This window comes from Somniosus microcephalus, chromosome 6 (genome assembly GCF_052327205.1).
Source record: "Somniosus microcephalus isolate GS21.2 chromosome 6, FLI_Smic_1.0, whole genome shotgun sequence".
Classification (NCBI taxonomy): Eukaryota; Metazoa; Chordata; class Chondrichthyes; order Squaliformes; family Somniosidae; genus Somniosus; species Somniosus microcephalus.
The window spans coordinates 61,273,176-61,287,372 of record NC_140992.1 but is presented as its reverse complement, the minus strand read 5'-3'; the positions used below and the strand labels follow the sequence as shown (position 1 = coordinate 61,287,372).

General features: G+C 45.1%; 1 protein-coding gene across 2 annotated transcripts in view; it reads left to right on the top strand.

Annotated features, from left to right (window-relative positions):
- The window catches only part of usp13 (ubiquitin specific peptidase 13), a 110,357-nt gene that overhangs the window by 6,064 nt on the left and 90,096 nt on the right, over positions 1-14,197 (top strand). For both annotated transcript variants that reach the window (XM_085990262.1, XM_085990263.1), the window contains exon 3: positions 13,415-13,475. In XM_085990262.1, coding sequence (XP_085846388.1) covers positions 13,415-13,475 — 61 coding nt within the window. The remainder of the gene's footprint in view (positions 1-13,414; positions 13,476-14,197) is intronic.

Genomic DNA, 14,197 nt, shown 5'->3' with positions numbered 1-14,197 from the left:
ACTCGAGGCAGACTTTCATTCTTTTGTTAATAAAAGCCTTTAGTTACTCTCTTAACTCTCAGTCTTTTATGAGTAATTGATAGCGCATCAACTTCCATGTGTTAACTTGGGATTATGAGGTATTCAGATGTAGCCATGATGCAAAGCAGACACGCTCAGCTTGGGAGAAAGAATTAAGAGTGTATGAGGTGTTTCCAGAACTAGAAGATGTCTGAAGGGGTAGGGTTGTTAGTAGGCTGGTTTAACCGAGAGTTTAAAGGTGCGGAAAAGCACAAGACAGTTTGAAGACCACGTGTTCAAGACAAGGATAGAAGTAGAGTGGCTGGGAAAAATAAGACAAAGTATATCAAAGCCTTGATAACCTAGTAACAGAGGGTGGTGAAAATGAGAAACTTGGTGAAAAGAACTAGAAAGCATTAGGGAAAGTGAACAGTAATACTGGGAGGGGAAAAATCATGGACTGTTGGAACACAATCTGTGAACGACAGAGATTAATATGGGGAGACTGAGAAACAATGGAAAACTAATTAGAGAGATTGAAGTCTACAGTGGGAAAAGAATGAATGGTATTGGAAATTGAACAGATAATGGACAGAGACCAGCAAAAGGAAGACACAACTTGAGAGGGTTGGAAGAAGTGTCACAGTACTGAGATGTCAAGTGGCAATGTACAAGTCCAGTGATAGATAGTGTATGTGAGAGGAGTATCATGTCAGCACTATTAGCCAGCAGAAATTATAAGCTGGAAATTTATTTGTGTAGATGAATTAATATATACAAATATGTTAACAACCCAGAGACTTTTGATTTAAGGCTGTATACGCGTGTCCAAGGGTTGACATGCATGTTAGTGATTCATTTATTTCAGTTTTTTTTTAATTGTATTTTTGAATCTGCTAACAGTGAATTCTAAGTAAATCACCCTTTGATATTGCATTGAGTAATTCAAATAAGCAACCATTAAAACAAGAAAACTAGGTAAGCTGTATAGGAATCAATTGCTCAGCAGCATTTTATAGCAATCAGTGATGGCTTCCTAAAGATAGAGAATTATGCAAAAACTCTTCACTCCTCTCTTTTGATTCCATATACATTTGAACAGAAGCATAGTAAATAAATAATTACAAATGAGTTCACAGTTAAAAAAGAGTGCTGATATTAGCAGTTTTCAGACTGATACTTCTGTTTGGGATGTGATTGAGTGTAATGGACTTTGTGCTTTCATTTTTTTAAAGATGTTTTTGCATCTCATTCTGTAATTTCTTAGTTCTCCATCTTTGTTGCCCTCTTATAATTTGTTTCCTTCAGTCAGGAAGGAAAGAAAGAAATAACTTGCATTTATATAGCACCATTCACCGCCTCATGACATCCCAAAGCGCTTTACAAGCAATAAAGTACTTTTTGAAGTGTAGTCACTGTTGTAATGTAGAAAATGCGGCAGCCAATTTGTGCACAGCAAAGTCCCATAAACAGCAATGTGACAATGGCCAGATAATCTGTTTTTAGTGATGTTGGTTGAGGGATAAATATTGACCATGACACTGGGGATAACTCCACTGTTCTTCTTCGAATAGTGCCATGGGCAACATTCCTGCTAAGTGGCCGTGCAGTGATCTGGAGGTCCCGTGCAGGCCGCTCACTGGCTTTTATATGGAAGAAACCACGCATGCGTGAAAATTTGAATGAGCCGCGCAGCCAGTTAAAGTGATCACGCACAAAACAAATTAGAGGGAACATTGGCCATGGGATCTTTTACATCCACCTAAGAGGGCAGGTTTAACATCTCATCTGAAAGCCAGCACCTCCAGCAGTGCAGCACTCCCTCAGTACTGCACTGGAGTGTCAGCCTAGATTTTGTGCTCAAGCCTCTGGAGTGGAACTTGAGCACAAAATCTAGGCTGACACTTAGTGCAGTACTCCCTCAGTGCAGCACTTGTCAGAGGTGCCGTCTTTCGCATTAGGTAAGGATACTTCCACATTCCATACTAATATTGCCTCTACCAAAAGTTTGTTTTGGTGGGATGGGGGGGATGAGGAAGAAGAGAGTGGTTGTTGATTAAAGTAGGATTCTCACCAGAGGAACGTATCTTACAGAAAAGCTCTCCCTGGCCAGAATATTGTTTTGGGGACTGGTAGAGGAACACTGTCTGAGGAGGTTGAGGCTCTCCAGGAAAATAAGCACTGATTATCGTCAAATGGTAATAGAAGTTGCGAGGGGCTCCTTCATAATTAGAACTGCATGTCTATAGCTGTGAAGATTGGAGCTCTGCTGATCATTCTGGTTACCTGCAGGAGATACTTTGGGTGAGAAAGCCATGCCCACATGCATCCAAGATGTGACTAATGCATGGTACCCCAGGGGAAGCAGGCTTAGGCTTGTGCTGTGTCCCCTCTGTTATTGGTAGAAGGTGAATTTGGAGTGTTTTAGATTTTTCAGAAGGACTGGTGGAACGATATCCAGCAATGCCTGACAGAGTGTATTTTAGGAGTGCTTTGAACAATTGCCACAAAGCTGCTTCTAGTGGGACACCAAAAGAAATGTGGTCAGAGTTGTATGACATCAGGGAGCAACAAATGTCATGAGCTCTGATCTCCTGCCTCTGCAATGCCTTGTTTAGGAAACTGATGGTGGCCATCTTCTCATAGCTGCCATCAATGCAACTATAAAGTGATAAAGTGAACAGAACCCTTCTTTATGATTGACTCTATTCATTCTCCAAAATTAACTAGACTATCTGCAGACCTTCTTGAGTGGACTCTAAGTCAGCCATAGAGGCAGTTAGTATGTTATCAAAGCAATGCTTTGAATTGATCAGATCTTTATATTGTGCATTTGTTTTTCCTGACCTGCCAAGTTTTTTGGATGATGGAATGTCAGTGTGATGCGCTATCGATTCTAATAAAAGGCCGAGTAGAGTTCAGAACAACAGGCTTTTATTAACTACTGAATGCAACTACAAACAGATCAGGACTATGCCTCTAGTGGACGACCGAATGGCAGAGAGCTGCCGTGCAGCCGTCCTTATACCAGGTAGCCAAGGGCGGAGTCAGCTGAGGCATAGTCAGGTATAACAGTGAAACAATAGTGAACGACAGTGGTTTACCACATTCAACCCTCGTTTAAAATTAAGTCCGGCGGGGTGAAGTGTGTCAAAAGTTCGAGTAGGTGAGTCTGTCGGGCGGCCTCGTTTGCCGTCGAGATCTTCATGGCGACGGTTGAGATGGTACAGCTTCCAACGACGCGTCTTGAACGGGATCGAGCACCGGCGTATCGTCCCCTTTGGTGTTGGGTGGGCGAGTGGACTCCGGCGGGTCCTGGGGTCGCGGCATGCCGTCTACTGGGGTGGAATGGACAGGGGTGAGAATTGGGTCTACTGAATTTTGGGCCGTGTCGAAGGGGGTCGTGGTGGAGGGCAATGGTGACGGGTCAGTGGACCCCGAGGGTGCCAGATCTCTAATGGAGACTGTATCCTCCCGCCCATCCGAGTATGCCACGTAGGCGTACTGGGGGTTGGCATGGAGGAGGTGAACCTTCTCTACCAGGGGAGCCGTTTTGTGGGACCTTACATGCTTCCTCAGCAGGACGGGCCCTGGGGACGTCAGACAGTGTGGTAGTGAGGTACCGGATGTGGACCTCCGGGGAAAAACGAACATTTGCTCATGGGGGGTGGCGTTGGTGGCAGTACACAGCAGTGACCGGATGGAGTGGAGCGCATCAGGTAGGACATCCTGCCAATGGGAGGTCGGAAGGCCCCTAGATTTTAAGGCTAGGAGGGCCGCCTTCCAGACCGTCGCGTTCTCTCTTTCAACCTGTCCGTTCCCCCGGGGGTTGTAGCTGGTGGTCCGGCTTGAGGCAATACCTCTCATGAGCAGGTACTGACGGAGTTCGTCGCTCATGAAGGACGAGCCCCGGTCGCTATGAATATAGCTGGGAAAACCGAACAAAGCAAAGAGGTTGTGCAGGCACTTAATGACCGTAGCGGTGGTCATGTCCGGGCAGGGGATGGCGAAAGGGAAACGGGAGTACTCATCAACTATGTTGAGGAAGTACACATTACGGTCAGAGGAGGGGAGGGGCCCTTTAAAGTCGACACTCAGGCGCTCAAAGGGGCGGGTGGCCTTGATCAGGTTTGCTCTGTCAGGCATATAGAAGCGCGGCTTGCACTCCGCACAGACTGGGCAGCTCCTGGTCATGGTCCTGACCTCCTCGATGGAGTAAGGCAGGTTGCGGGCCTTGATGAAGTGGAAGAACCTGGTGACCCCCGGGTGGCAGAGGACGTTGTGGAGACCCCGTAGTCTATCGATCTGCGCGTTGGCGCATGTGCCTCGCGATAGAGCATCTGAGGGTTCGTTGAGTTTCCCGGGCCGGTACAAGATGTCGTAATTGTAGGTGGAAAGTTCAATTCTCCACCTCAAAATCTTGTCATTTTTGATTTTGCCCCTCTGCTTATTATTGAACATAAAAGCAACTGAACGCTGGTCAGTAAGCAGGGTAAATCGTTTTCCAGCCAGGTAGTGCCGCCAGTGGCGCACCGCCTCCACAATGGCCTGGGCCTCCTTTTCCACAGAGGAGTGTCTGAGTTCGGAGCCCTGGAGGGTTCGTGAAAAGAAGGCCACGGGTCTTCCCGCCTGGTTAAGGGTAGTGGCCAGGGCAAAGTCGGATGCATCGCTCTCCACCTGGAAGGGGATGGACTTGTCCACCGAGTGCATGGTGGCCTTGGCAATGTCATCTTTTATACGGTGAAAGGCTGAGCGGGCCTCCGCCGTCAGGGGAAAGGAAGTGGACTTGATAAGTGGACGGGCTTTGTCCGCATAATGAGGGACCCACTGGGCGTAATAGGAAAAGAAGCCCAGGCACCTTTTTGAGGGCCTTGAGACAGTGGGGCAGGGGAAGTTCCATCAGGGGCGCATCCGGTCAGGGTCAGGACCGATGACTCCGTGTTCCACCACGCAGCCAAGGATAGCGAGGCGGGTTGTGCGGAATATGCACTTTTCCTTGTACGTGAGGTTTAGGAGTTGGGCCGTGCGAAGGAACTTATCAAGGTTGGCGTCATGGTCCTGCAGGTCATGGCCGCAGATGGTCACGTTGTCCAGGTAGGGAAACGTGGCCTGTAACGCATTCTCGTCGACCATCCGGTCCATCTCCCTCTGGAAGACGGAGACACCGTTGGTGACGCCGAAAGGAACCCCGAGGAAGTGAAAAAGACGGCCGTTTGCCTCGAAAGCTGTGTACTGGCGGTCCTCAGGGCGGATAGGGATTTGGTGGTATGCTGCCTTGAGGTCAATGGTCGAGAAAACGCGATATTGCGCTATCTTATTAACCATGTCGGCTATGCGGGGGAGAGGGTATGCGTCCAACTGGGTGTACTTGTTGATTGTCTGGCTGTAGTCGATGACCAGGCGCTGCTTGTTGCCGGTCTTAACGACTACCACCTGAGCTCGCCAGGGGCTGGTACTACCCTCAACAATCCCCTCCTTCAGGAGCCGCGTCACCTCAGAACTTATAAAGGATCTGTCCCCGGTGCTGTATCGCCTGCTCTTTGTGGCGATAGGCTTGCAGTCGCGGGTGAGGTTAGCGAACGGGGGGGGGGGGGGGTGATTTTGAGGGTGGAGAGACTACAGGTGGGGCGCGGTAGGCAATTTAAAAACTGCTGGTTGCAGACAGTGAGTGGGGGAAAAGGTCCACCGTATGTCAAGGTGACACTCTTAAAGTGACAATGAAAGTCCAACCCCAGCAGAACGGCAGCGCAGAGATGTGGCAGGACGAAGAGCTTTACATTTTTATAAACGGAGCCCCTCACAGAAAGGGTCACTACGCAGTAGCCGCCGACGTCTGCTGAGTGAGATTTTGAGGCCATGGAGATCCGATGGCGCGCTGGCAGGACCGAGGGGGAATAATGCCGTACCGTATCAGGGTGTATGAAGCTCTCCGTGCTCCCGGAATCAAAAAGGCAAGTTGTGGCGCGGCCATTTACCTGGATGTCCATCGTGGACCTGGCTAGCTGATGGGGTCTGGATTGATCCAGCGTAATGGAGGCCGCTGTGGAGTCGGGAGCATCGCTGTAAAACCCCGGTGAGGCGGTGGGTGAGTCGGGGGCCCGTTGGCAAAATGGCGGACAAAATGGCGGCGTCGGAGAAGAAGGACAAAATGGCGGCGCCCATGACGATCCCGATCCCCACGAGGCTGAAGGAAGGCAAGATGGCCGCTCCCACGAATCGCAAGCGGCGCTGCTGAAGGTAGGGGTCTTCTGACTTCTGCAGATGCCAGCGTAGTGTCCCTTCTTACCGCAGGCAGAGCAGACAGCGTTTTTCGCCGGGCAGCGCGCCCTGGGGTGTTTGGTTTGGCCACAGAAATAAAATTTCTGGCTCGGGCGGGACATCGCTGCAGCAGTTGGGGCCGGGGCGGCGCCACGTCCCAAGATGGCGGCGGCCGCGACATCCACGAGGCGGCCGCGCGGTCTGGGGAGTAGGCCTCCATGTTCCGATGGGCTACGTCCAACGAAAGGGTGAGTGAAATCGCCTTCTTCAGGTCGAGCTCACTACTTTCCAGCAGTCGCTGCCGTGTGTGAGTGGACCTGAGGCCCGCAACTAGGGCGTCCCGGATGAGCTCCTCCGTATGTTCCGTGGCTGATACTTGCTTGCATTCGCAGGTTCGGCCGAGTTCCTTCAGCACCCGTATGTATGCTTCTGTGGGTTTCCCCGGCTGTTGTTTGCGGGACCCCAGGAGATGTCTTGCGTAAACATAGTTGACCGGGCGTGCATATTGTTCCTTTAAAATGTCGATAGCCCCCTGGTAGCTCGTAGCGTCCCGGATAAGGGCAAAAGCTCGGTGGTTTACTTTCGAATTCAGCACCCTGAGCTTGTCGGCGACGGTCTCGCCGGATGCAGCCAGAAAAGACTCAAAACAGTTCAACCAGTGTGAGAACTTAGCAGGCGAGTCCGGTTCTTGCAGGTCGAGTTCCAGGCACTTGATCTTAAGTATCTGTGTTAAGTCTGTGTGTTATAGTGATAATTACTACACAGACTCCAAGAGTAAATTCAACAGGTCTTTACTGGTTGGAGGTCGGGACTATACTGAATACAATATTAATACACAGTGCTTATATACCGGTGTGGTCACCACCGGTATTACGTATACAGCAGCCAGAGAAAGTAGTACATCTCTTAAGGTGGAACAGGCTTAAGTTCTCTTAAGGTGGAACAGGTTACATACACCACAATCTGCAGCATCGTTATTTTTTTAATTTTTTTTTGTCAGTAGTTAATAAAATTGATGCACTATCGATTCTAATAAAAGGCCGAGTAGAGTTCAGAACAACAGGCTTTTATTAACTACTGAATGCAACTACAAACAGATCAGGACTATGCCTCTAGTGGACGACCGAATGGCAGAGAGCTGCCGTGCAGCCGTCCTTATACCAGGTAGCCAAGGGCGGAGTCAGCTGAGGCATAGTCAGGTATAACAGTGAAACAAGAGTGAACGACAACAACAACAACAACAATAGTGAACACAGTGAACGACAGTGGTTTACCACACAGTGCTCAGCTAATGATCATCTCTCGGGATTATTTTCTTGTATGTGCTTTGGGGAGGCAAGGTTTTGGAATGTGCCAGAACTAATTATGCTGCCTTCCTGTTCAGTACCTCTTCTACAATCAAATTGATGCCAATATCAATAAAAACTGCCTATCTCATTTCCTGCTTATTTTATTTAGCTAAATTACGACAATTACTTCTTCTGGTGTGATTGGTTTTGTACCATTCTCTAAATCCCAAACAGCTGTTAGCATAGGGCTGAGGAGAGGAAACTTCAGTATTCCCAGGTGTTCATACATTTTTTGCATTATATGACAACTAAGTTCATTACGTGTCTGAATGGGTGGCAGCTGAAACTTGCTGCTGTAGTCTGTTTAGTGGGCTATTTTGCAGTATGCAATTTAATGGCCCACACACAGGATTTGTGACAATTGTTCAGCCAAGGCTGGGATTTGAATTTTTTATTTGCAATTAGAGGTTCCAAAGTTTTATAGTTGCTGGACTGAGAGATGCATGACTTGGGGACAGACTAGTTGGGCCAAATGGCCTGTTTCTGTGCTGTATATTCTATGTAAAAAAAAATGTATCCTGTTAGAAAGCATATTGCTCCTGACATTTTGTCATAAAGTTGAAAAGTACCAGTTGTGACCTGGCAGACTGGTCAGAAAAGTAAATATCCATGGGAAAGTGGCAAGTTGGATCCAAAATTGGCTCAGTGGCAGGAAGCAAAGGGTAAAGGTCGACGGTTGTTTTTGTGACTGGAAGGCTGTTTCCAGTGGGGTTCTGCAGGGCTCAGTACTGGGTCCCTTGCTTTTTGTGGTATATATTAATGATTTAGACTTCAATGTAGGGGGCATGATTAAGAAGTTTGCAGATGATAAGAAATTAGCCATGTGGTTGATAGTGAGGAAAAAAGCTGTAGACTGCAGCTGATATCAGGTGGGCAGATAAGTGGCAAATGGAATTCAATCTGGAGAAGTGTGAGGTAATGCATTTGGGAGGGCTAACAAGACGAGGGAATACACAATAAATGGAAGGATACTGAGAAGTGTAGAGGAACAGAGGGACCTTGGAGTGCAAGTCCACAGATCCCTGAAGGTAGCAGGACAGGTAGTTAAGAAGGCATACGGGATACTTTCCTTTATTAGCCGAGGCATAGAATATAAGAGCAGGGGGGTTATGCTTGAACTGTATAAACCACTAGTTAGGCCACAGCTAGAGTACTGCATACAGTTCTGGTCACCACATTACAGGAAAGATGTGATTGCACTAGAGAGGGTAGAGAGGAGATTTACGAGGATGTTGTCAGGACTGGAGAATTTTAGCTATGAGGAAAGATTGGATAGGCTGGGTTTGTTTCTTTGGAACAGAGGAGGCGGAGAGGAGACTTAATTGAGGTGTATAATATTATGAGGGGCCTAGATAGAGTTGATAGGAAGGATATATTTCCCTTAGCAGAGAGGTCAATAACCAGGGGGCATAGATTTAAAGTAATTGGTAGAAGGATTAGAGGGGAGTTGAGGAGAAATCTTTTCACCCAGAGGGTGGTGGGAGTCTGGAACTCACTGCCTAAAAGGGTGGTAGAGGCAGAAACCCTCAACGCATTTAAAAAGTACTTGGCTATGTACTTGAAGTACCGGAACCTACAGGGCTACGGACCAAGAGCTAGAAAGTGGGATGAGCTCTTTTTTCGGCTGGCACAGACACGATGGGCCTAATAGCCTCCTTCTGTGCTGTAAATTTCTATGATTCTATGATTGATTGAATCTTCCAGGAACTAATCATAGAATCATTTAAACTTACAGCACAGAAGGAGGTCATTCGGCCTGTCGTGCCTGTGCTAGTTCTTTGAAAGAGCAGTCGTGCTTAGTCTCACATCCCTGCTTTTTGTCCGTAACCCTGTAAGTTCCTCGTACTCAAGTACTTGTCCAACTCTGTTTTAAAATTATTTAAGGAATCCGCTTCCACCATCTTTTCAGGTAGAGCATTCCAGATCTTGACAACTCAGTGAAAAAAATTCACTTCTTCCCTCTAGATCATTTTCCAATGATTTTGAATCTATGACCTCTAGTTATTGACCAACTCACCAGAGAGAATATTTTTTCCCTATTTACTCTCTCAAAACCTCTCATCATCTTGAAAACATCTAGTAGGTCACCTCTTGACCTCTATTCCAAGGCGAACAAGCCTAACTTTTCCAACCTCTCCTTATCATTGAAGTCCCTCATCCCTGGTAATATCCTGGTAAACTTCCTCTGTACCCTTTCTAAGGCCTTTACATCTTTCCTGAAGTGTGGTGCCCAGAATTGTCCACAATACTCCAGCTGAGGCTCCTCAATGTACTCTGTTTAAGCCATTGCAGACTGTGCAATATTAACCTTTTGAAGTTTGAATAACTTGTTTATGATACTGTAATGTTGCAACAGTATTCTTAGCAACTATTTATATATTTTTTCTTTTTTCCCATTTTTCTTCCCTCCCTGTCCTGAAGGCATTGACTCTTTGCTGGGATACAGTTCCATGGGTGCTAGCTGCCCTCTGGTATCTCACCCAAGTAGCAGTTATTCATGCATGAACACAGTACAGTGCTCGTTGGCAGCTATTCAACACTAGAGAGGATCACAGCCAAGTCTGATCCTCTCCTTGCCCAAAGTCCACCCTGTGTACACTTTCCAGAAATGGTCCAGATAACAATTCTTCCTTTTTGTCAAAGGGTGCTAAGGTCAGTTATTGTAAGCTAATTCAGCACAGGCTGGCAATCATAGTTGGGACCTCCCAGTCCCTATGACCTAGTTCTATAGTGGATGTGCCTTTAGCATTAGGCCATCAGGGCAGCCTAACTACCATTTAAAATTTGTCATTGTTCATTCAGTGTGAAGTGAAGCTTATCCTTAGAATTTTGAATGCAAAATTTATGCTAAGAACATTCATGTTCTAGTGGAGGAAGAGCATTCATTGACCTTGTATAGTGTGGTTGGATAATTATAGAGCATAAGTGAAGATTGCTTAACACAGATGTGAAGTTAACACTAATGGCATATGTCAACAAGATTTAGGAGACTTTATTAATGGCGGAAGGAGCAGCATATGAGGACAATGAAAATGACACCTTTGTAAATTGAGAAATGAGGAGAGCCCTTTTGAGGATTACGGAATGGCCGAAGATGTAAGGACATGGAGAACTGAGAGGAGAAGCTGAAGGGGGGAAAAATGATGGTGGAACAGTGTTGTCCCAGACCAGAAAAAAAGAGGAGCAACTTTCTTTTTCCTGTTTCCTCATTAAATTCAGTTCTGGAGATAAAAGGCGTAATTCTGGGCTCACAATCGGCAGTCATGATTTCAGGGAGCGCAGGTCAGAGAATCTGGGCTAAATATAGCCTTGCCACTAACCTATGCTTCTTATGAGCATGGCTTCCCACTGGGAGCACAGAAGTACCCCATAGGTTTCAACATAGCTTCAAACGTCACTGCTGCAGTGAATTCAGTTTCGCAGCAGAAGCTCAATTTTATACTTTATACCTATCATTTACTATATATACTAGTCAATCTCCCGTGTCATTACCCATCAGGAGTTAAAATCAATTGTAGTCTTCAGGTGAAATGACAGTCAATTTGTACAACAGCAAGATCCCACAAAAAATAATAAAATAAATGTTGTTGATGGTGTTAGTTGAGGGATACATTTTGGCTAGGACTTTCTGAATTTTGTCTCAGAGCCACGTAGCGGCCAAATTGGACAATTACCAAGTGACCAGTTGACATAGGAGAATACCATAATAAATGTGGACATGGAAAATTATAACAGAAAAAAGTTGACAGTGTGATTAAAATGCTACAAAAGGTAGTTGAGTGGAACAGACAAGAAGTGTGCTCAATAGATATGTGATTAATTGTGAAGAGGATTGCAATTGACTAAAGCAGGGTATAGACAGGTTGGTAGATTGGACAGATAGAAGTTAGTCAAAGTTTAATGTGGAGAAATGTGAGATTATACATTTTGGGGGGGAAGAAAAGGGAGGGCAAATATACACTAAATTACAAATAAAATTAGTGGGAGAGCAGAGAGACTTTAGGGTTCAGATACATAGATCTTTAAAAATGGACCGACAAGTTGATAAAGCTGTTTCTTTAAAAAAATGGACTCCTAGGTATTATGGATCGGGCATTGGGTACAAAAGCAAAGAGGTAATGGTAAACCTATACACATTATCAGTTGGGTTGGAGTTAGATTGATATTTTGTCCAGTTTGGTGCACCTTACTTTAGGAAGGATGTGAAGGCCATGAAGATGATGCGGAAGAGATTCAATAAGATGATACCGAGGATGAGAAGCTTTGGTTAAGAGGAGAGACTAGAGAAACTGGGGCTATTCTCATTGGAACCGCGAAGGTTAAGAAATCTGAAAGAAGTGTTCAAGATTATGAAGGGTTTTGATAGGGAATATCTTTTTCAGTGGTCAGTGAACTTGTAACTATAGTATTAAAGAACGAAGGGAAAGGATAAGGACCTTTTTTACACAGGGTTTTTAGAATGTGGAATGCCCTATCAGAAACAATGGTAGAAGCAGAATTAGTCATTAAAAGGGAAGGAGGATGATTATTTGAATAAGAAAAATTTGGAAAGGGCAGGGGAATAAGACCCTTTCAGGGAACTGCCACATGTGTGATGGGCTGAATGTCCACCTCCTGTGACGTAAAAGTCTGTGATTCTACAAGCAGATCATGTGTGAACTTTTATTAGCGATGCTAACATTATTTATCTCTAATACAAGGACCTATTCAAGTCTAGGATACTTTCTGATAAGCCCATCTCTAGTTGCCATGAGTAAGTGATGTTGGGCCTTCTTGATCCACAGTAGTTTGATACAACTGAGTGGCTTGCTAAGTCACTTCGGAGGGCAGTTAAGAATCAACCACATTGGTATTTGACTGGAGTCACATAGGCCAGAATGGGCAAGGATAGCAGGTTTCCTTCCCTAAAGGACATTAATGAACCAGTTGAGTTTTTACGACAATCTAACAGCTTCATGGTCACTTTTACTGGTACCAGCTTTTTATTTCCAGATTTTTAAAAACTGAATTCAAATTCTGAAATTGCCATGGTGGGATTTGAACTTGAGTTCAGCTGAATTACTAGTCCAGTAAAATAACAACTACACTACCATGCCCTTTGTCTGCAAAACCCCATGAATTCGAGTCTTGGCCTTCTAAAACAGGGATAAGCGTCTTAACAGAAATATTCACTCAAAAATCAATTGTTTGTCCTTGATTTGCTGTTTTTATGTCCTTAAGAGTACCTGATTGATAGTTTATCAATCAGGTTGATAAACTATCAACCTGATTTCCTTGTGCTCGATTCTTGTGCTCCTTATCGGTTGCTGTTTCATATGCAAGTATGACACACTTTAGTATATCACCAGGCATGTTGCCTGAAGTAAGGCCTTCAAGTGTGATGGACAAACGTGTCAGATGAGATATATATAAAATATTTGTGATGTTTCCTACCTCATTAATATAAAGATTCTCTTTGTAACTTACCCTCACCACAATAAGCATACATTATTACGAAGTTCTGCAGTGCTATAAAGCTAAGAATTCTTACAGGTGAATACAAAAATATAGTGAATGGCTGCCAACGTTATACAATTCCAAAAATGTATCTGACATGACCACTATAATCCTCAGAGGTTTGTGTTGCCATGGTCTAGAAAGATAACAAATATTAGAACCGTATTAAATATTAAAACTAGTTGCGTTCAGTTTTAACTGTCTTTTGCTGTAGCTGTAATGTTAAGTACTGAAAAGGAAAAAATTACAAACATCTTTGTGAAAGTTGACTTGAACCTAACAAGCTTTTTTTCTTGATTTCAAAATTACAGAAGGCCACGGGAGCTTCTGGTGGAGCGCTGCCCAAGAGAAGATCTCCTAGGGTTTTTCTTGGTAAGTTGCAGCTGAAAATAACTCCATTGATTGGTGCATAGTCGTTGATTGGTGCACAGTCATTCAGATTATTGATCTAAATAGCAATTGAACATGAGCAGCTTTTGCAATTTTTATTTTGAATTTGAGTTCTATCTTTCTTTACACCCCTCCCAATCTTTTAGATTCTCCTCATGCCATGCATACTGTTGCCATGCCTCTGGCCATGCTGATCTCTTTAAACTGTCCACTATGATGAGAAGGTCTGGTGATCAGCAAGTTTTTTTTTGTCCTTCTGTCCCCAGTAAGGAAGTACTTGACCCCTGTTTAGCACATTCACAGCCACAAATCCATTGCAGAGCCCTAAGCGAGTTGATTTTTCTTTTTAATACTAAAAATATCCACTTCAGAGATTGCACAATAGTGTCTACAGATGAGCTAAAATAAATGAGGCAAAATACAAACCTTCGATAGCATCTTAAAGGGGCAGTGTCTCTAGGAAAAACATTTGTTCACTTTGGTGGGAAAGAAGTGTCATCATTATAAGGTTATTACAGCAAATGTAGATCCCTCTGAAGGACACCTGCGCATGGTATCTTTTAGCATGGGGTGGTTGGTGCACAGCCAGCCACCACACGATCCTTGACAGAAAAGGGGCCAGGGTCCAGTGGCAAGGAAAAACCGAGACGACTGGAGACCCCTCTCTGCTGCAGCCTTCTTCCGCCTTCACAGCCGTTGTGGTG